Raw genomic sequence first — 23,693 nt, forward strand, 5'->3', positions numbered from 1 at the left:
GATTAATAAAAGCTAAGGTTAATCAGTTTGTTTGTTTTTGAGAAGCATGTTTTAACACATGGTCAACTATGTGTTTCATATACAGAGTTGAAACAAAAAGCAAAGTGAAATTACTAGTTTTAATATGAAGGATAAAGTTATAAATTAAATTACAAATACTGTATACAAAATAATATTTAGAGATTTACGAATTTTCAAATTTTTATTTTCATATTATGTATTTTGTAATTTATTTAACCATATGTTATATTTTTTTATATGTTGAACATATTTTTTGTATTTCATATTGCGTTATTATTTAAATAAATTTATTTATTTTAACCCGTGTTCTACACGGGTACATAACTAGTATGTATAATATATATAATAAAGTGAAGAAAGGGGGAGTCTGGTGAGCTTAATTATTCAAAACGGACAAATAGGCCGTGTATAGGGCTATAGGCGGCATATATGGTACAATATGACAGCTTTACCAGTCTGATGATGTCAGCTGTACTTGATAGGAGGCCTATGCAGCATATCAAGTATAGCATATAAGACAAACATCCCTTAATAGACCGCCTATAGCACTATAGACCGCCTATCAAGTACAACATATAAGACAAACACCCCTTAATAGGCCGCCTATAGCACTATAGGCCGTCTATTAAGGGGTGTTTAGGGTATCTTTAACTAGGGGTGTTCAGTATTCGAATCGGACTCGAATAACTCAAAATTCGATTCGACTTGCGTTCGAATTTGAAGGTTCAAATTCGATTTTAAATCATTCGAATTTGATTTGGTTCGAATTCGATTTTAGAAATCGAATTTCGAATCGAATACGAATTTATGATTTTAAATTCGATTTGAAATTCGAATTCAAATTATACGTTTTATTTTTGTAATATATATACATACTTATGAAAAGATAAACCACATAAATCTTTTGAGTTATATAGATTAAAAATTTAAAGTTAATCACTTTGGTCAATAAATAATGTAATTGGACAATAACATTTTGAATATTTAGGATGTGATAACTTTAAATGATTTATTTATTTTATGTGCTTGTACTTTTTGTTAAAAAAAACTCAAATTGTGGTGGTTTTGAAACTGAAATAAATTTTTTTAACTGAATTTGAATCGAATAGATTCGAATTCGAACTTCATTCTCGAATCGAATCAAATTTCGATTTAGCTTTTCTGAATTCGAATCGAATCGAATTTGTCGAATCTATTTCGAATTCAAATCGAATTCGAATCCAACTTCAAAATTTCGAAATTCGAATAATTCGATTCAAATAGATTCGAATATTCAAAATTCAATTCGTTGAACACCCCTATCTCTAACACAACCCTATAAAAAGGATAAACATGACACCAGCTACACGACATATCATAGGTGGAGTATTTCAGCCATTGTGAAGACTACCTTAGATGACCGTTTAATGAACTAACTTTAAGTGTAGCTTTACGAGAACCATATAATCACCTTATTGTTTTAACAAGAATGCATAAGGTGTATGTAATCATACGATCCACTCGCGTTCTCTCCATTCCATTCTCTGTGACTGTCACCAGCGTGAACCAATTGCACAATTCCTCGGTCCAAAAATAAACCGAGTGCATATTCTCTCTTATCTGGCTAACCAACACACAATAAGTCGCACCTTTCAAAAATGAACTAAATTGATATAACCATATATTATATATTTAAATGTTTTAGTATTTTTTTTAGCTTATAAACTGTTCTTGTTTTAACTCAACCTATGTACACACATATGTTATATGTTAATGTATTATGTAAATGATGGGTTTATTACGACTACAAATACTGAAATTTTTAAGTTAGATGTGCGCGTGACTTGTAAGTGATGTGGTCCACTAAAACAAACACTTTATTTTTGACCAAACAAATTTTCTACTTGTCAAATCATGAATTAATGCAAGCAGAATATGCATTCGGGCCAAATGGTCCCATGGGCATTAAAAGCCCAAACATTTGCCATTTGATTTAACTTTCAACTGTATATTATCGTTGTTTTATTTAAAATATAAAAAAGAATAATTTATTAATAACAACTCTGTTTATTAATCCCAATTCCCATGATGAACTAAAATATAGGTTTCTATACAAGTTTATATTTTTAAAGTTATAACCATTTAAAGAAATGACAAGTTTTCAATTAGAGGTTAATATAACATTTTTTTTCTTTAGTTATGCTAACTAGATTACTGGTGAAAGTTTAGGAGTTAGAAGTAATAAAATGCACGGACATTGGATACGGCAGTAAAAAAGCTCAACCGGAGGGATAAAAGACTTCTTGTGTAATTCCTTAATCTTTGATCGGTATTTTTCTTTGCTAATAATCTCACTCTGGATGTGGAAGAGGTTATTGTTATAAAATTTCGCTAGGATGGTAGCGAGCGTCATAAATTTCAATTTCTTTACATTAAGGTAGCGATACCATATGCTCCTCTCTTGTTGATAAATGAAAGGAGTCACCAACACACAAAATATTATAATTCACTTTAGAAATTTGGATCTCATACTGTTTAATGAGGTTTGAAATTGATTAATATACTTAGTAATAAAGAGTAAAACTTTATCTTGTGTTTTTAAGTTTTCAAGTGATGAGAGAATGAAAAATTTGTCAGAATAACGCAATGACACAATCAAATCATGGATCATCTTATCATCTTTTTTTGTCAAAAACTAAATGTGTTGCAATGAATTTTGGTTATGAATTTTTTTTCGTTTGTACGAGTTTTGCACACCCATGTTTTTCGTGGTTGTTCACCGAGCCTTGTGTAGTAGGCTTAGTCTAAAGTGACCCAACGTAATGAGTTCTAAAGTAATGGAAAATTGAACAAAAATGGCCCAAACGTTGGGTGATCTTTAGTTTCCTTTTCGCATATAGGTGGTGGCCATAGTGTTTTTAGGTATGCAAACGAGTTGAGCCTGACTCGAGCTCGACTTGTTTAACTTACACATAGCTCAAATGGGATTGAGAGTAATTGATTGAACGAACTACACTCAGCCACCTCGTGTACCAACTAATATTGAACTCCTTGCCAAATTCTTTTTGCCACAGTGCGCTCACAGAACAAGTGGCTCAAGTCTTTACGGCCCATACGATTTACACACAACATATGGAAAAATCGCACATCTTCCAGCCAACACCTCCATGGTCGGATTTTTATTTGCAATGACTCACCAAACAAACGCGTTAACTTTAATTGATATACACTTTAACCATTACTCCATTAGTGCACATATGTCATTTGCCCAAACATTTAGACTTCTATGTTCCTTCTCAGTGTCTTGGTATAAAATTATAATTAAAAATTAATATCAAATAACTATACATATAAAAATAAATTAATTCATAAATAAAACTACCAGCGGTCTAATATGGAGTTTTAAATGTAAGGCTTAAAACGAGCCAAACTCCAGCTCTCTGTAAACTAGGAGTCCACGACATTTTTTTAATATGATCACAAGAAGCCGTTGATATGATAATATGATATCATTCGTGATTTTGTGACCTAAACGTTGGCAATGGTTAGACGTGCACAAAAAAACCGGTTCCGGAACCTAACTGGTGGAATCGAACCGGAACCGGTTCCAGTTCCAACCCGGTTGGTACAATACCCGGTTTGGGTATTTTTGTACCCGAAAATCGTACCCGGTTCTCATATTTGTATGTTAGTATCAGTTCCAACCCGGTTCCTACCCGGTTCTTAATTGTAACCGGTTCGGTTCGTACCCGGAAAAACCGGTTCCGGCGGGGTTTTTTTTGAAGAGTCAAACAAAAGTCAAAGTAGCCGTTGGAACCGGTTCCAACGGTAATATAGCCGTTGGAACCGGTTTTTTAGCCACCAATTAGCCGTTGGAACCAGTTCCAACGGTAATATAGCCGTTGGAACCGGTTTTTGAGAGACAATAGATCCGTTGGAACCGGTTCCAACGGTAATATAGCCGTTGGAACCGGTTTTTGATGCCCAAACCTATATATAACTTGTTTTCCACCACTAATTTCACCACCAAACTAAAAAACAAACTAAAATACTACTCCTTTAGCAAACCCGTTCCGTTACCCGACCATCCAATTAAATATTATTATGGCACCCATCAAAAAAACTAACAAGAAGGCTAAGAAGAGTGTTTTTGTTGCCCCCGTTCCTGTTACAGAGGACCCAAGGGTTGTTACGGTAGTTAACCATAACCGCAACCAAGACATATGGAAGAATTGGGATTTGATTGTGGATGACGAAGGTTATCAAAAGGCTCGTTGCAAACTATGTGGTTCAATATTAAAGCACGATTCCAACTCTACTTTGAGAAAGCACATCGAGAAGCCATATTGCAAGGCGTTGAAAGGGATTGGCGCGACCGATCAAATTGACTTGGGTAAAGATGGTACACTATTTCGTTACAACACGACTCAAGTTCAAGATAGAATGGCAAAGTTCGTTATTCAACGAGGTTTGCCGTTTAACCACTTTGATGACCCGGAGTTGACGTCGTTGATTCGCGAAACTCTACAACCGAGATACACACATGTAAGTCGTACTACCTTAAGACGTCATTGTATCAGGTTGTGGGAGTGTGCTAAAAAAGAGTTAATCGAGTCTTTTCATTCTTTAGAAGCCATGGTTAGTTTAACTACCGATGTTTGGTCGGCACCACACGGGTTGCCCGAATCATACATATGTGTCACCGCTCATTGGGTTGATCCGGTGACATGACAATTGATGAAACGCACCATCGCTTTTGAAAACTTCCCGGTCCCACATACCGCCGAAAAATTGTTTGAATTACTTGATGAAGTTATAACGACTTACAACTTGAGAAATAAAATATTTTCGATTTCGTTTGACAACGCTTCAAACAATACTAAGGCGGCTGAAAAATTTATCATTAAATATTCACCACCTTGTTTCGGAGATTTTTTTCATGTCCGATGTGTTGCACATATCATCAACTTGGTTGTTCAAATAGGTCTTGACAATGAAAACATTTGTGATGATTTAAAATACTTTAGACTTATGTTACAAGATGTCTTCAAAAGTGGTAAAAGAAGACATCTTGAATATAAGAACTATTACAAGTCGGTTGAAAGAAAGTATTTGGGGCCGAATTGGGACGTTCCAACCCGTTGGAACTCAACTTGTCGTTTTAATCCAGGAATACTTATTTTTGGGTTGTAGAGTCGGACGACTCTCCCACTTCCGTTTTTTTAGCATCCAAACTTCTTTTCTCTCGACAATACTTATTCGTATGTTTTCGTAATGTTGAGTTGGACCCTGCTTTAAGAAACTTCGAGCAATATTTGCAACGTGCCAACTCATGTGAGTCGGTCATGAGACACAAATCATAATGAACCCAAACATCGGGGCATCTTGTTGTTTCGATCACCATAACAACGTCATCATTAGTTGCCATTTGTTGTCGGTTTAAGGTTAATTGTGGTTTGGAGTGTGTTTTATAGTTTTGGAAGTGGTTTAACAAGTACACAAACAAACCTTGCTATTTAGATTAAAAAAATAACCTATTTATAGTTAAAAAACCGGTTCCAACGGTCAAAAACGACTATATAGCCGTTGGAACCGGTTCCTAACGGCTATAATATTTAAATTTCAAAAAAAACCGGTGGAACCGGTTTTTACGTAAAAACCGGTTCCGGTTCATACCCTACCCGGTTCTTAAAAGTTAGCATATCTGGGCATCGGTTCGGGTCGGGAACCGAACCGGTTCTTGATTGGAACCGGTGCCATTTTACAACCCGGTGTGAAAAAACCGGTTTCGAACCGGTTCGGGTTTTCCAGTTAAACCCGATTTGTGCACCTCTAGCAATGGTTACCCTCTTCAAGCAAGTTGTGGTTCAAAGTTCAAACGAAATAGCCCAAAAGTAACGTATACCGTTCCGCCTCTACTTCCAACCTTAACCGACAAAGATTCGACACATTATCGATGGTATGTTTTCATTTGATTTTTTGTTCATTATAACATCAAATGTATGTGTTTTGTAATTGATTATAGAAGATTCTAAGTTACAAAAATAGTATTCCAGTCAAACAAATGGCAATGTTAAAAGTTTAAAACACATCCAAATAAGCCAATGATTTAACACAAACATACACCAACCCTACAAATTACACAAATCAAAATGTCATCACATGTTCAATCATACATTAAACCTGGATACACAATCACACATACTAAAGTCAAACTTAACAAAAGTCAACAATTAACACAAAGTTCTAAACTTTTAACATCCAGAAACAATATCTAAACTGGTCAAGCTGGTTCATTGACTCATTCTTTAGTGGTTTTGTTGATAAGAGATTTGTGAATGTGAGGGATAACACCACCACCAGCAATAGTACCTTTGATCAGTGTGTCAAGTTCTTCATCACCACGAATCGCAAGCTGTAGATGGCGTGGTGTGATCCTCTTCACTTTCAAATCCTTGCTGGCGTTGCCCGCCAGCTCAAGCACCTCGGCTGTTAGGTATTCAAGTATTGCAGCTGAGTAAACTGCAGCGGTTGCTCCTACTCGCCCGTGTGCAGATGTTCTTGATTTGAGATGGCGGTGGATTCTACCAACTGGAAACTGAATTTGAAAATATAAAAAACTTTGATTAGATGCAACAAGACTGTTAAAATGTGAGCGGTTCGAATCCATTGTCAAATGCTCTAAACATAGATAAAAAAGCATAATTGAGCTACAAAACTTTAAGTAAAGATGCATATAAATCTGATGGACCTAACATTTATTAAAACCAGACTAATATGTAATGGGCCTAAAAACTTCAACTCAAACAAGCATTAACTAATAAGCATATATAAACTTAAAAGAATGAACACAAATGAACAAACATAAAAAAAACCCAACAAGACATGTGTTCATGTTTGTTCGTTAAACTATATGAACAAAAAGGTTTGTCCATGTTCATTCCCGAAGTTACAGGGCTATTTTGCCAAGTTCCTTAGAGAGAGTTGTCTCGCGCTCCGAGGTATTCTCTACCTACCCACCTGTGTCGGTTTCAGGTACAGGTACCCTTTTGTTGAAGGCCGTTCGAGCTTTTACTAGGAGTATGGCATGGGTTACTTCAACGCCGTAGCGCCTGTTGAAGGCCATTCATTCATTTATTAAATAAGCAAACTTCCACCCAAACTGTTCACTCAACAATTGAAGCGTTTAAAATTCTTTTAATACATTTTATAAAAGATTAACAAGGCAAATATGATTCCACAGTTATATTATATTAAAAAATATATATAATCTTACTTGTTCATCTTAAATTCTCCAGTATTACCAAATATTATTCGAAATCAAAGTCTCTAATTGGCATTACTACACGAATTTGAACAATTATTATTTATATAAAACCCTAATTTTATTAAAGCAATAATACAGTAACATAAACAAAAATCTTAACAAAAAAAAATTATTAAAATAAAATACAGCCGGATTCATGGATTAAACAACATTAATTCAATAATTTGCATAAATATTAATAATTTTTTATTAAAAAAAAGAGGGTTAATTAGCTTGAAACCTGAAGACCAGCTCGAGAAGACCGAGAAGTAGGTCTCTTCTTATCTTTATCCTTAGCTGCCGCCGCCGTTGTCTTTCCGGCCAACAAACCCTTCCCACCCTTTCCCGCCATTTTCTTAGTCGACCTGCAAACACAATTTATATTAAAAAAAAAAAAGAAACTCTAAAAATAAGATCTTGAGAACAGGGTATTAAACAGTAACTTTGAAGAATGTATTAATAATGATTGATTAACACAAAACCTGAGAGGATTGAAGTACAGAGGACGGAAGAAAGATGTGGGTAAAAATGGTTATTGGATTGTTGTTTCAAGATTTATGGGTTTGAAGAGCGTTGAATTGGCGGTAAAATCAAGTGGTGGGAAATTGGATATTTTTAAAAAAGTTTCACACTCCCTCCTTTTTTTATGACCAACGAAATGGGTTTTCAAAGCGTAAGTAAATAATATTATATAAACTGACTTATAAACATAAAAAAAATAAAATAAAAACTAGAACTGCAATTCTCTTTTGTGTTAAGACACTACCTTTTCTAATTTGAAAAGTCTCGTTGTTTCACTCTAATCAGATTATAATGTCTTAACCAGGCTTACTGTCACGACCCGCCTAAAATCATTCAAAACAGCTCGTTTTCCGGAGATTTCCAGCAAGTTCAAGACTTAGAAAATATCGTCTTGAAGGCCTTGAACTTGCTGGAAACCTCCAGAAAACGAGCTGTTTTGAACTGATTTTAGGTGGATCGTGACATTACGATGTCTACAGTTTTTACAACTATCACAACATTATTTATTGTCTTCAATTCATTCATTTAGAACTTTTGAAAAACGGTAACGGTACATCATTAATCATCATAATCCACATGAACCAGGAGCCCATCAATCTCGCCCGCCCACAAATTCGTGATGCATCCAGCTATCCAAGCATACGACGCATTTGATCTTGTGAAGAATATGGTGCACAAGTGACAACTGCACATGATGTATCCAGTTGTCGAAGCACATTGAATCCTCATAGCACACAAGAAACATTAACCGAAATAATATTTTAACCAAAGAAAACGCATATTTTAAACTATATTATATCTATTCAACATTTCAACATATCATATATTAGAGCATTCACATCCCATCTCTTATAATTATGTGTGGGGAGTTTGTAAATTATGGGGTGGGGTTGTGAGTGTAAATTATAGGGTGGAGAGAGAAATGTAGTGATTTTTTGTAAATTTGGGGAAACATTTATGGAACATTGTTTGCTCCTAATTATTTTTTAATATTTGTTGGATTGGTTGTGAGTAGATGAGAGAGAAAACAGTAACAATAAATGTATAAAAAATATTATTTAATTAAACTTGAGAGAGAAATGTATTGTTTTTTAATGTAATTATAGAGATGGAGATAGAGAATGGGATGAGAATGCCCTTATAAAAAAACAGCCATACAACCTTTGTAATATAACACAAAATAATTAATATAGTTTCATTATACACGCCGAGTTATTTAAATCCACAAATACTTTCTTAACAATCATAACATGATTCCATCTTAATTTCTTTAATTCATTCGATCATTTCGAACTTTCGAAAAACGGTAACGGTCCGTCATCATAATCAACATGAACCGGGAACTCATCAATCTCACCCGCCCATGGGTTCGCCTCATCATAACCAGCTTCCGTTATCGCACGCCACACCACACTACTACACTTAAAACCCGACCCGAACGCCATCTGCCAAACCCGGTCCCCTTTCTTAACCCGCCCCTTAGCCTCCGCGTAGGCCAGCTCATACCAAACCGAACTACTCGAAGTATTACCAAACCGATATAACGTCATTCTAGAAGCTTCCATAACCGTCTCATCAAACCCTAGATTCTTTTGCAACTCATCCAACACCGGCTTCCCGCCAACATGCGGTAAAAAGTGGTTTACCGCGACCGAGTAGTTCGGTATGTACGCGGGGAGTTTGAAATATATTCTAACAATGTAGTTTGTTAAATATTTAAGTTTTTTGGGTAAAGGAAGAAGCGGGTTCCCGAGGGCGGTGACGTTGGACGTGACGACTGCGGATGCGGCTTTAAAGAGGTGTTTGGTGACCGAGATGCCGGTGAGGCCTGCGGTGTCTTCTTCGCGGATGATGCAGTTGTATGAGAGGTCGGAGTGAGCTTCGTTTGTGTGGACGGTGTGGAGGAGTGAGTATTTGGAGTTGTGGCGGTCGGAGAGGCGGTTGGAGAGGAGGATTGCGGCACCGCCCACGCGGAAGAGGCAGTTGGTGAGGAATTTGGAACGGTCATCGCCGAGGTAGCAGTTTTCGGTTATGCTTTCCGCGCTTACTACCAATGCGTAGGTATTGTCATGTACCTGTCACGCGCAATATAGTAATTAAGTTTCTAAAGTGTTTAATTAAAGTTGTACATTAGGAGTTCTAATATTATTATTATTTATAGTGAAAAGATTCAATACATTAATCCTTAACGGACATTAACGTATGCGAATCCCGTTTTTCACGAATAGATCCATGAAATCACATCCCAACACCCTCATATACACTAACCTTAAGGAGCTGTTCTGCAAGGCCAATCGCCATGAGTCCAGCGCTGCAACCCATCCCAACAAGATTGTAACTGATGATATTATCTCTAAGCTTATACCTGTTCACAATCATACTAGAAAGAGATGGCATAGTGTTATAAATACAACAATTCGCAACCACTATCCCAATATCCTCACATCTTACACCTGTTTTCGCCAACAATATATCAATCGACCCAAAAACCGACAGTCGCATCTCCCTTCGTGATTCTTCAATGCATGGGTTCACTACTTTTGCCAAATAAGCCTCTGATAAATAGGTTGAGTCTCCGAGTCCCGCCTTCCCAAACACCTTCTTCATGAACTCCAATATTTCTTCTGAGAAATAACCACTTTTTTCGGCTTTCTTGATCATGAACTCCTTTGTGCACTTTTGGGTGTCTGGAGGCTTGTAACATGCAAAGTCTACCAAGTAAACGCTAGATGAAGTTATTTTGATCATGTAAAACCTTAGTAGAAAAAGACATATGATTAATAAGGTTGATAACATAAGTTTTGCTTCGAGGTCGAAGATAGAATGCATATTGTAATGTTGGAGATTGTTCAGGGTGAAGTTGATGCTAGGCATGATGTTTGAAACTTAGGGTAACCAAGAAACGATTTCGATCGGATGAGTTTATATATAAAATGATTATATGGATCTTGATGGTGTTTTGAGAGTTTCATGGTTAATGTCGAACTTTATAATGAGTAGTGATTGTAGCAATGCTACTTATTTTTGGTGTGATAGTGATGCATATACAGTATTACAATATTACAATCTCCATATGTATTATCTTCTTGCATTATTTCATATACACCTTAAAGAAATAGAACATGTGTCATCACACCGTACTAGTTATTTATTAAAAAAATATTTTATTTTACAAAAAAATATTCACTAAAAGTTTTCTTGTATTAATTCAAATATGGTTTGATTATTTAACCCGCCTGTGTGTTACATATTGATGTAAGAATCAAATAGATACACCTTAGAGAAAGTTGCTATTATGTACATTGTGTTACATTTTAATTATTTAACCTGTCACTTTTGTCACTGCATGCATGCATTATGTACATAACACTTTACTTTGTGTAAATGGTGGCAGTTTAGTGGCGCACTCATGATTATTTCTGGTGTCCTTTTTAAAAAATGTATGATGAGTCGGTGCAGCATACATATACAAAAAAAAACGAGTATTAGATACTATATAACATAAAATTCTTATATTGGTCCCTAGTGACGTGCCACTTTATGTATGGTCGTTAATTATAACAAATAGAAAATGGGGGCATGGATACATGGCCTTTCTCATATGTATTTGCTAAAATTTACTTGCTTATCATAAGCATGACAATATGAGAAATATACATGTGAAATAGTTTGAGAATATGCAAACTGATTTCCATGTCTATACCATATTTGTCATTATTAAATCCCTAAACAAATTGATGGAATGATCGTTGTGATTCTCCATGTGCAAATGTTGATATAGGCTTTACAACAATGTGATAACGTAGGGAAGTTGATCACATATGGGCTGATAATGATATTATAATTTTTTGACATTATGGTTTTTAGAAAGATATTAAGTCACTGGGCCCGGTCCAGTAAGTTGTTACGTCATGGGCCAGTGAATCATTAATAGGGGTTCATTTGTATATGGTGAAGTTAATAGGTATATTCATGAGTTGGCACACTTTCTCAATTTTTTTGTATCAGGTACTTGTTTAAATTATTATTGTGTGATTGTGTGCGTATCTCTAGCTTTAGTTATGTTTAGGTGGTCCCAAAATCACCAAAGTTGATTGAACAACCGTTTAAGTTAAGGTCGCAATATGAACGGGTTGAATATAGGGCAACCGGTCATGTTCTAGTATGGTTCAAAGTGGATTTGCTTACACGTTTTTGCCTATTTTCTAAAATTATGAATAGTTATAGTGTTCAAAATATTGTATGCATAAAAGATTATGTGTGACGATTCATAACACGAAATCCAACATGTCAGGTTTTAGGTTGGTCGGTCAAATTCATTTAACAAACTTGTCATATTTGGACTATTTAGATAAATGGGTTACACATGTTATGCTTGTGTTGTGTGGTTTTATGCGTGAAAAAAATAGACATGAATTTAAACATAACATAAATTTGATCCACTACATATAAGAAAAATCAGGAAACTGCTACCTCTATTGTAAAGAATTCATTTTTCATTGCCAAGTACACAGTGTTCTTTTGAAATTAAAAAAAGATCATTTAAATATAAAAGAATCAGCAATTTTAGACAGCTCATTGTAATCGTTAGTCCAGTTAAGGACTTAAGGTTGCATCTGTGCTTGGGCTTAATGGATACTTTGCCTTTATAGGCTCTTTGAAAGTTTTATTTTGGAGGCCCATCTATTATAAAATTCGTGTTTGGAAAGAAAGAAACATTTTTTGGGCTTAACCTAGTAAGGGTATATATAGTAACTACTAAGGACTAAGGTAAGGAGTAACTAATTATATGCAAGTATCAAGTAGTACCAGTTTGTGATATGGAGCTGGTTTTTAACCTGAACCGAACTAATTATAACTCTAGCTTGGTGAAACGGGTGTCCCACTTTTAAATCGAAACGCCGGTTTGATGTCTCAGTTTGAGAACCATTCATTGAAACCAAAACAGATTCAAGCCGAATGATCCTTTTGCACTTGAAAACCGGTTTCAAACCTGAACTAGTTTGGGCAAAAGTTCGTTTTGACCATCTTAGACCAAAACCGAAATAGTTTGCCCACATGACATCCAATATACTTGTCTTATTCATGTTGTTGTCCCTTACACAAATACAGAGCAAGTCGTCGTTGGCAAAGGTGTGACGCTTTCTATCTCTCATACGACCATGTTTTTCTTCATTTATATGTCGTACCTTAAACTAAAAAGTGTGCAGCTTATTATGATCATCCTGTTCTTAGCATTTTCTCACATATTTGTTTAAATATAAAACTATAGCGGGCCATGTCCTCCACCACATGCTTCCTAATACTTACTGACTATACAGTGTTGGCATTATTGCTTGGGGGTATCATTTAGATTCCATTTTGTCATGTCTTCCATTTTAAAGCATTTAGATTCCATTTTGTCATGTCTTCCATTTTAAAGCATGTCAGACAAATCTCTACTTAAAATTTTGTAACTCATAGGGTATGTTTGGTTGGAATTAATGAAATGAAGAGGGAATAAAATGAGAGAAGTAATGGAATAACCAAGGGAATGAAATGGATCATTACCATTCCTTTGTCTTGTTTGGTTAACCTATGAAAATGAAATGAATAATTACCTTATGTTGTTTGGTATCCAAAAGAAATTATAGGAATGAAATAGAAATAACAAAAATATACATATCCCAAATTTTTTTTTTTACAAATAAAAAAAAACCGAAATAGCGACGGTGTGATAGCTCCGGCGACGAAAGTGGTGGTGGTGGCGGTTAGACAGGGTGGTTGTGGTGATGGTGGCGGTGGTAGCAGTGGTAGTGATGGCGATGATTGGGTGGCGGCGACGGTGGTGGTGGTCAGGCAACGACAGTGGTGGTTGCGGTTATGGTCAGGTGGCGGTGGTAGCGCTGGTGGTGGTGGTGGTGGTGGCTGAGGTGGTAGCGACGGTGGAGGTGACGGTCAGGTGGTGGTGGTGGTGGTGGCGATGGTAGTGGTGGTTGTTATTAGATGGTGGTGGTGGTAGCAATGGTCGTAATGCGATAATAGGGTGGCGGCGACGGTGGTGGTGGTCAGGCAGCGGCAGTGGTGGTGGTGGTGGTGGCAGAGGTGGTGGCGGCGGTGACGGTCAGTTGGTGGTTCTGGCAATGGTAGTGGTGGTGGTTGTTATTAGGTGGTGGTGGTGTTGATAAAGTAGGGTGAGGGAGGAATGAAATGAAGAAAAAAGAAGAGGGTGGGAATGAATGGTTTTGATGGAATGAGATTCCATGTGTAATGGATGATTCCATTTCATTGAGTAACCAAACATCACTTTATTCATTCCCACGTAATGAATCATTCCATTCTCCCTGTCATTCCTGCATACCAAACGCTACCACAAGGTATTTCAAAAATCTACTAAATCACCGTTTCTTTCCATCTTTACTCATTCTATTGTATATTTGTGTAATTCCTGGAAAGATTTTATGCTTGAAATGTCAACTTTGAAAGTTGAGGGGCCAAAGTGTCATTAACTCATAGTAGATATTAGGGCTTTAAGTGAATATTGGGAAAGGGGGGGGGGGGCATAAGCTTAAAGATCCGCTATGTAGCCATGAAGGAAATAATACGGTGATGACACGTGACTGATCATGATACTTTTAACTTGCTTGATAACTCAGCATGGTGGTGGATCATCACCAACCCCTCAGTGATGCGCTAGCAACAAATATCTATAGATTCAATTAAAAGTTAACTCGTGTCTAATGACTAATGAAATCACACGATAACGAATTGTCGTTGTTACCTTGATGGTCCCCAGTAGTAACAAAAATGATTAAACTCGCATACTGAATAAACACATATCTGATCCCCGGGTATGGGTCCTGGATCCAATGAATCCACAGGGTAAAATACGGATAACTACTAACTCGGTATGAGTACAGCTTCCCAAAGTCTAATGACCGGAAACTGCAAAACAGACACCGTGAGTCTCGTTACAGGAAGGACAAGAGGAGGGGTCTTCATGTAACCACCCTCCGGCGTGAGAATCAGTAACGTTCGTAAAGGAGAAAGTACTGAAAACTAAGTAGACTAAGTGTAGTCAGAATGATTATGAGTGAATGAATGTGTACCTCATATGGCTTGACGAGGTATTTATAGCCGAAGGATCAGGAAGATGGTTGGACCAGCTGTCCTCTTCTAGAAGGTCTCAATAACCGCCTGGACACGTGTCCTCTTGTGATAGGTTGAGCTATACGTCCCATGTGCATGGGTATAACAACCTGGACACAGGTCGCCCAATGATAGGACGGATTGCACCCTGGCCATCCACGGTTATAACATCCTCGCCAGGTGTCCTTTGCTCATTGGCTGGTAGGTCACGTATTCTTCAAGTAACAATCGTGGTCACTCTTCTAAAGGATAGTTAATCGGTGAAAACTGTCCCATTGGCATTGCCTTCCGGTCATTATGGCGGGCAAACGTCATGTCCTACGGATGACTTCTGAGGGTGTCAGGATGCTTCCGCGTATGGTACGAGGACTTTCTTCCTCTACCGTAATATGCGGGTGATCCATATGTCCCACGGGTGTTATGTGAGGAGTTCCTCTATGACCCGCGGGTATTTGGGTCTTTTTGGTACCCTACCTCTATAAGTCCCCCCAGTCCAGTGTTTCTTCCGTGTGAAGTCTTTATGCGGGTGGAATTCTGGACTTAATGTATGTTGGGGGTTTTTGAATTTTTGAAGTTAGGTAGAAAATATCTTCTGTTGGTATAGATAATCATGAAAAAAGGACAAGTTGGCCACTCGCAGGCGCGTGAACAGATGATGGAACGCTTATGACGGCTGTCACTGTACCCGACTGTGCAACTTTTCCTCTTTTTCGAATTTCCCGCGTGACGTGGCGGTTGCTTATTAGACGATGAGTTTCTCTCTCTACTTTTCATATCCCATCGCATTAATTGCGATGGGTATAAATAGGGAGAGATTTCTTCTATTCGAAGTTTTATCGTCTTTGATTTCCTGATTATCTTTTTGCTTTCTCTTTGATAAAGTACTGAGTTTTCTCATATATCCTTTCATCAAATTTTCTATAATGTCGAATGTTCAAACTGAGATTGACGAGATAGAGGTTTCTTGGGACTATTCAGAGTATGAGAAGTTGTTAGAGACGTATGGTATTCCATTGGAGTGGGAACCGGAATTCCTTTCTCCTGGTTCCATAGCCAGTTTACCACCACCTGGTAAAATGGTTGTCTATTCAGATTATTTCGTTTATGGGAATTTCCGTTTTCCCATAACGAAATTTTTTATGAAAATGCTAACTGCCTATAGGATTCATATATCCCAACAGCATAAGCGTGCTGTCATGCGAATTCGTCACTACGAATTTGTATGTATAGCACGTGACATAGTGCCACATGTTGACCGGTTTCCTGTTTTTTACCGTCTTGCCAATCGTGACGGTTGGTTTACATGTCATGGCTTTTCCGATAGGAGTCTTGGCTATGAATTCGAGAAGGGGTCCGCCAACTGGCGCAATAAATTTTTCTGGATTTCTGAGGACGTGGTACTTGTTGCTATGGTCCGTCGCCTGGTTAATAGCGCTCTTCCGGACGTTATCACAGCTGCTCATGAGGGGCGTGATTGGTTCCGCACCCTAATGGCGAAACCAACACCAATGCGGGCACTACCTGAGGAGGCCCTGGTGTGGGCAGGCATGAGCCGCTTGTGGACATCGGAATTTATGGAGCCTATTTTTGTTGATCTGAACGAACGTAAGTTGTCTTTACTACCTTTTTTCTTCCTTGAATCTTTTTACGACTGATTTTCTATCTTTTCAGGTCAGATTTCTATGCTTAACGCCCTCTTTGAGGATAGAGGTTGCATCCGTAAAATCATCATTGATGCAGGGGACCAACCTATTCTTGAGAAAACCAAGTCCCGATTCCTTTTTCTATAGAAGGTGCGAGCTGAACCCATTATTTCGGACGAAACCTTTGAAACAGGTGCGTATGTTCTAAACCCTCCTCCCCTTAATGCCATCACTTCTGACGGGATGATCGCCATCCTATATTCACGCGATGATGATGGCGATGCTTCTGAGTTTTCTGCCTCTCAAGAAGATAGGGATTCTGATGACGATGCCCCTGAATCTTCTTCTGTCTCCCATTTATTGGCAGAATTGGAGAGGAAGAGAGCTTTCTTGGCTTTTCAAGCAAGCCAAGCGGACGCAAAGGCTGCGGACACTGAGGCGGGACCTTCGAAGAAAAAACGAAAAACTCATCGTCCCAATAAGCCACATTACAGTCTTGCTGATCGTATTGACACGGTAGAAGGTACATATTACCCTTGAAGTACTTTACTTTTTTGGGCTGTTATCTAAGCGTAGCTTTTTTGTGCAGATCCGTTAATCTTCTCGGAAAATGTGTCTGAGAGGTTGCCTACTCCGACTCCTCATACTGAGAAGCAACCATCTCCTATTCCAGAAAGAGAGGCGGAGGACAAGCCTCCCGCTCCTCCTACTGAGATTGCCGCGGAGGATCGGCCAACGTCTCCTCACATTGAAACGACTACCGGAGAAAGGCTATCGACTCCTCCGGCTGATACTGCCACAGCTGAGCCTGTTGTTCAGTCTGAAACTGATAATCGTTTTGCTTATCTTTTTTTTCAGACTGGAAATGCTTCTGGTGATCAGGGAGATAACCCTGCTGTGAATGAGGAGGGTTACAGGATTAATAAGTCTCCTCTTCGTCCTCCTCCACAAAAATCATCTTCCTTCCCGGTTCGCCTTGAACCTTCAGGTTCCCGTTACTATGGGGACGCGAACTTGGGTGATAAGCATAATTTGTTTGTCCCTCCATGGGACATTACTAATGGATCCCGGTTCACTGGCCCTAGGGTCTGCATGAGTTTTGTTAAGCACTGCGTGCCACCGGCCAAAATGATGCACCAGCGTGACCTTTCCCGCCACGACCTTCATACGGACGTAGCTTATCATCTGGCTAATGCTTTAGCCGGTAGTCAAGAAGTCTTACATGAATGGCGTACCATGGGCGGGAAGTTGGGGGAAGCTCGTCGGGATGTTGAAGCTGCGAAAAAATAGGCCGAGGAACACCGTATAGCGGCTAATACTGCAAAGTGGAAGCAGACCGATGCTGAGATCGCCCTCAGGGGTGAGCAGGACCGGAACGCTACCGCTGCCCGCCAATGGAAGGAGGCATGTGAGAGGCAGAACTCTCTTCTTGAGGCTGCCCGGGCTAAGGAGTAAACTCGGCCTTGGAAAATCAAGTGACCCTTCAAGGCACTCAAATCCAAGAGCTTGAGGCGGAGCTGAAGTTGCAGAGGGAACAAACTGAGCTTAAAGACAAAAGTGCCGTTGAGGTTCAAGCTGCTTATGATTCCCTCCTGCAGGCTCATGAGGAAATAACTGCGGGATCTCAAGCGCTCCAGAGGCGAGCTGAACGTGCGGAGAAGGATCGTCAGTGGTTCCTCACTCGGGGAGTTGATGCTGTAAGTTTTTTCTACTTTAATGCTCATTGTAGGGCTGAGCACGGTTCGGTTCGGTTTTTAGGTAAAACCGAAACCGAAAATTCGTTTTTTTCATATATAAAAACCGATCGGTTTCGGTTTTTCGGTTTTTCGGTTTCGGTTCGGTTATATTCGGGTTTTTTATATTTTTTCTTGTTTTGTTTTTTTTGTTCTATTAATTGTTTTATGCAACTAGTTCCTATGTACAAAAATAAATATTAACATTTACTATTCCTTTCACAAACTCTAATTTCTCTTACAAATCTATTGAACCAACAAACTCTTAATTTATTTCGGTTGTTGTCGCATATGGCTTAGTATAAATATATTTAACAATCATTTAATTTAATTATTTTAATATACCAAGTTAATCGGTTCGGTTTTTTTCGATATTTTTGAAATGGGTAACCGAACCGAAACCGAAATTTCGGTTTTCCAAAAAATCAAAAAAATAAACCGTCGGTAAATGCTTCGGTTCGGTTTTTTCGGTTAATTCGGTTTCGGTTCGGTATTTTCGGTTTTCTGCTCACCCCTAGCTCATTGTCTATCTTGCGCTTTGATATAAAGGACTTGTGTTTTTATTTTGGCAGGTCATCCGTCATATTAAGGGAAGTGCGGAGCTTACTGATAGCTTTGCCAATTTGATGACTGCTTCTTCCTCGCTTGGACGTGTGAGAGGTTTTCATGAAGGGATGACCTATGCTCAAAGTAACCACACATTTAAGGATCATCCGCTTCATGGCCTTGACGTCAAACAAGAACGTGTCGTACGGATTAAAGAGCATGACGACTTGATCTTCCCTCTTCAAAGTATGCTTCCGGAATTTGCTTCCGCCGCTAATGGCGTACAACAATTGAAGAACTATCTGGGGGATGAGTCTGAGGATGACTCTTCTGAGGACACTTCACCCAATGCTCCGGAAGATACAACAGCTTTAGATCCCTAGGAAAAGATAGACTAGATTTTTAATCTTTGTAATTGCTCGTCCTATTTTGTAACCATCTTTTGAATATTAATGGAAATGGACTTTTTATCTTTTGTGAATATCCAATTGTTTAAAGGAAATATCCTTAGAAGATATTTTTGAAATTTGAAATTCTTGCAAGTTGGATAGTCATGATGGCGTGCCGGAGAGAGAAAACTCTTAGAGGTAACTGACAAGACGTGTATGACGTCTTTGACAGCCTGTGTGCACTTTCTTGAATCTCTCGCCTGACGTGGCAGTCATCTGGCGGTCCATGGTTTCTCTCTCCTCTGGCACTCCATCAGTCAAATTAATTGCGATTAGTATAAATAGATCACTTGGGACTCCATTCATCTCTTATTACTTTCGAATTCTCCTTCTTTCAAATCTTCAAGCCTTAAAACTGTCTGAGATCTCTTTCTTCTTCTTATTCAAATGGATGGAGAGAAGAAAGGTACTCCCACCATTCGTGACGTTGTTGTGGCTCTGAAGGAAAAAGACTTTGACGACGTTGTTAATGTATGGATTAGCAACAGAATGGGAGCCGGAACGTCCGGCGAAGGGTTCTGTTGCTACCCGGCCGCCACCGAAGAAGATGGCGGTGTACGTAGACCATTTCACGACCGGGAACTTTCGTATCCCGGTGACGAAATTCGTCCAATCGATCTTGACAACTTACGGGATTCATATATCTCAGGTCTATCCTTTTGGGATGTTGAGGATATGACACTTCGAATTCTGTTGTCAAGTTCGAAATTTTGAACCGTCTGTCGACATGTTTGTCGTATTCTACAAAATGACCTTCCGCGATGGATGGTATAGTTTTGCTTCTACCGGGAAGAATGTGATAGGTACTGAGTGGATCCGTAGCCTACACGGCTGGACACCGAAGTTTTTCTGGATCAGGGAGGAAGTTATCCCATTCCCGATGACCCGTCAGAAGGCGGAAGAAGCCATGCCAGTGATTCCAACTGCTGCTTACGAGGGTTAGCCATGGTTCACGACCCTGACCGTCACGCCGACTCCCATGCGCCCTATCTATGAGGGGGCGATGGTGAGTGCGAGGATGAGCCGTCTATGGCCGTTCCCTAGGTTGGAGCCCTATTATGAGAAGACCAACAAGAGTAAGCTTGATGTTACTTCTTCGTTCCTTATTAAACGTCCAATTTCTAACTTGTTTTATTATTTGTACAGGTGAGGGTTCCGCCTTTGACACTTTGTTGGACCAGGAAGGAGGAATGATGATGCGTCGCCCATTGATCCAAGGGATGTGCCCTTTTTAGAGCGCACCAGTTCCAACTTCTTGTTTCCCATCGCGTTTCGCTCGGAACCCATAGTGTCCGAGGCGATGTACGCCCAAGGTGAGGAATATGTTAAAGAATGCATCCAGAAAGGTGAGAGCATTCTACAACCCCGACCTGTGACTGTTATTACTTCTAGCGGAGTGATTGTACTCTTTTCATCCAGCGAAGAGTCATCACTTTGCGAGGGAAGTTTTACGGCTGATGCTAACAACTCAACTGCAGGTCTCACCCTCCAGAGAGCCACTACCAACCAGGCAGCGGGTCACGACGATGCTAACACTGCTGCGGAGGTCAAACGTCCCGCACCTGATGATGTCACTACTGAAGGTGATCCTCACATTGCTGATGCAGACATTTCAAAAGTGGCTGGTAAGCGCAAGGTCAACCATGCCAAGGCCGCCCCTAAGAAGAAGTCCAAGAAGGCAAAGCCTGCTGCTTTGGAGGCGCGTCTATATCAACTTGACGCAGAAGATCCTTCGTTGGGTAAGTTAAAAAATTTCTTCCATTTTTTAACTGTTATGGATTGGAATATTTCTAACCAACTGTTAACGTTATTCAGTGAACCTGGATGAACTTTCTGAAGGTGTTTCAGGTTTGAAGGACTCAACTCCTCTTCCACCGCCACCAACTAATACTGCCGAGGAGCCAATTGTCGTGGCGGATGACTCTCCCTTGAAGGACAAGGAAGCTGACAATACTAAACATGTCAGTATGTCACCTTCTTATAATGTTCATCATTTTAGAGATCAAGGAGGTGTGAGCATGTTTCCCCATGCTCCTCAGACTTCTCCAGCTCCTCAAGAGGAAGACCCTACCCCGCATCGTCCGCGTTGGTCTCTACGTCGAGATTCAACATTTCGCGACGTGGACTTATGCTTTGAATATCTGCGGGAGAGTCTTCCTCCCGCTGAAAGGGAGCGACGTCGCCGTAGTATTCGCCAAGAATTACTGAACTCCAATTCTTATCATTTGGCAAATACTATTTCCACTAGTCAGGAAATAACTCAGGACTGGTTGGCGATGAATGAGGAGTGGGATGAGCTGGCGGCATCCGCATCCGATGCCAAGGAGGAAGCTCCTAAAGCTATAAACGAGGCCAGAGAGAGCAGTTAAGCGCTGGAGGCAGAGAAGATTGCTCGCGCCAATGCTGAGGAGACCAAAGCTGTTCTCCAAAAGCAACTGGATGAACAAGCTAAATTGATAAAAAAAAAATCTGCAGGTTGAATCAGCGGCTAAGGAAGAGCGCTTGACGAATCTTGCTTCTAAAAACCGAGAGCAAGCCTTGGAGTGTGCCAGCCATAAGATGGAGCTTGTCCAGGCCAAGGCGGACCAAAAATGGCTGCTACCGGAGGGAATTCCCAAGGTATGAATTTTTTCTTTGTTGTAAATAATCTCAATGTTTGAAGTTACTTATATATATATTTATTCCAACAGGTCATCGCTGATGTCCGAGCGAGTGATGAACTTGGGAACTGCGTTGCTATCCTCTTGAAGGCGACCAAGCAAGCTGGCCGCCAATTAGGCTTCGAGGAAGGCTACAAGTTTGGCTCGACTTCCAAGGTTCCTGATAAGTATATTTTGGCTGGCCAAGATACTACTGCCATCCTTAAACAAAAAACAAAGGATTTTGATTCTTTGAAGTTCTCTTTGGCGGAGCAGATATCCGAACTTGCAGACAAAGAGGACAGCATCAAGCAATTAAAATTACTTCTTGACCTTGATGAAGAAGATGCTGAGGATGCGGGAGGCAATGGTGCGGGACATAATGATGTCGCACCATAGATAGATTTTTCTTTTTCTTTGTAATTAAACTCTTCACGTTTTGTAATCCCTTTTGTATGAATAAAGAAGGCTTGTTTTATATCCCGTACACTTTGTTTATTTTTCATAATATAAGTGTTTGGAGGATCTTCTTTGTAAGCCAATAAAGGATTACATAACAATACAAGTCTTAGACGACTAAAATGAAAATTTCTATAAATAAGGCATAAGCCGAATTACAAAAGATGAAATTACATAGGTTGTGAATATCTAATTAGGCACGCATGCGAAAGAGAAAAACAAACTACATGTAGCATTTCTTCAGTTGGGCCCCATTCCAAGTTCTAGGAATCGCAGTCCCATCCAACTTTTCTAACTTGTAGGCCCCTTTAGATAAAACTTTCTGAATTCTATAAGGACCTTCCCAAGTTGGGGCCAACTTGCCCGAAGGCTCCATTGTTGCGGAAGACAAAGTCTCCCGCATCGAACTCACATCTTTGGACCCGCGAGTTATAGTACTTTTGCAACTGGCGTTTGTAATTGTGCTCGCGGATCAATGCTAGTTCTCTCCTTTCCTCGAGGAGGTCAAGGTTCATCCAGAGTTCATGATCATTATCATTGATCAACAGAACTCTGGCGGATGGAATCCTAATCTCGGCCGGAATCATTGCTTCTGTGCCGTAGGTTTGACTAAAGGGGGTCTCAGAATTGCTGGAATTCTTTTGGGTGCGGAAGGCCCATAGTACATGGGGCAATTCGTCAACCCAACCCTTCCGTTTAGTCCCTAACCTTGCTTTTATTCCTTCCTTGATGGTCCGATTGGTTCTCTCAACCTAACCATTTGCTTTCGGGTGGGCTACAAATGTGAAAATTTGAGAAATGTGTAATTCTTTTAACCACTCTTGTAGCCCACTGTCCGCGAACTGAGTTTCATTATCACTAACGAGTTCCAGAGGAAGGCCAAACCGGCAGATTATGAATTCCCATAGAAATTTCTTAACACTTGCTGTTGTTATGGAAGCAACCGATTTAGCTTCCACCCACTTCGTGAAGTAGTCGATAGATACTATCAAAAATTTAACGCGTCCAGGGGCTTCAGAGAAAGGTCTCATTATGTCTATAGCCCATTTTTGGAACGGCCAAGCTGAAGTGACTGGAACGAGCTCGTTCTTTGGTCGTAGCGTGTTAGGAGCATGACGATGGCATGAATCACACTTTCTGATTTCGTGCACAACATCTAGATGCATTCCTGGCCAATAGTATCCAGCGTTCATTAACTTTGCTACAACCATGCGCGGGCCAGCGTGAAGACCACATATGCCTTCATGAACTTCTCTGATTAGATAGTT

At 39.4% G+C, this 23,693-nt stretch overlaps 2 protein-coding genes across 2 annotated transcripts; both read right to left on the reverse strand.

Moving 5' to 3' along the window:
- Positions 1-6,097: 6,097 nt before the first annotated feature.
- LOC143637458 (putative histone H2A variant 1) lies at positions 6,098-7,762 on the reverse strand. The gene is made up of 2 exons (XM_077104843.1): positions 7,548-7,762; positions 6,098-6,598 (listed from the first exon to the last, which is right to left on the reverse strand). The coding sequence occupies exons 1-2, from the start codon at positions 7,656-7,658 to the stop codon at positions 6,302-6,304; spliced, it is 408 nt and encodes a 135-aa protein (XP_076960958.1). The 5' UTR covers positions 7,659-7,762; the 3' UTR covers positions 6,098-6,301.
- Positions 7,763-9,111: 1,349 nt separating this feature from the next.
- LOC143637459 (3-ketoacyl-CoA synthase 11-like) lies at positions 9,112-10,702 on the reverse strand. Its single transcript, XM_077104844.1, has 2 exons — positions 10,097-10,702; positions 9,112-9,903 (listed from the first exon to the last, which is right to left on the reverse strand). The coding sequence occupies exons 1-2, from the start codon at positions 10,700-10,702 to the stop codon at positions 9,112-9,114; spliced, it is 1,398 nt and encodes a 465-aa protein (XP_076960959.1).
- Between the last annotated feature and the right edge of the window lie 12,991 nt (positions 10,703-23,693).

This window comes from Bidens hawaiensis, unplaced genomic scaffold (genome assembly GCF_021521415.1).
Source record: "Bidens hawaiensis isolate Kalapana, Puna unplaced genomic scaffold, B.hawaiensis_p1.1 tig00008321_1, whole genome shotgun sequence".
NCBI lineage: Eukaryota > Viridiplantae > Streptophyta > Magnoliopsida > Asterales > Asteraceae > Bidens > Bidens hawaiensis.

What these genes read in the sequence shown, in the direction of transcription:
- LOC143637458 (XM_077104843.1), bottom strand. Translation starts at nt 7,658, where the DNA reads ATGGCGGGAAAGGGTGGGAAGGGTTTGTTGGCCGGAAAGACAACGGCG. An exon ending in CTTCTCGAGCTGGTCTTCAG is followed by an intron (nt 6,599 to 7,547) that starts GTTTCAAGCTAA and finishes TTTCAAATTCAG; the next exon opens with TTTCCAGTTGGTAGAATCCA.
- LOC143637459 (XM_077104844.1), bottom strand. Translation starts at nt 10,702, where the DNA reads ATGCCTAGCATCAACTTCACCCTGAACAATCTCCAACATTACAATATG. An exon ending in TTGCAGAACAGCTCCTTAAG is followed by an intron (nt 9,904 to 10,096) that starts GTTAGTGTATAT and finishes TGCGCGTGACAG; the next exon opens with GTACATGACAATACCTACGC.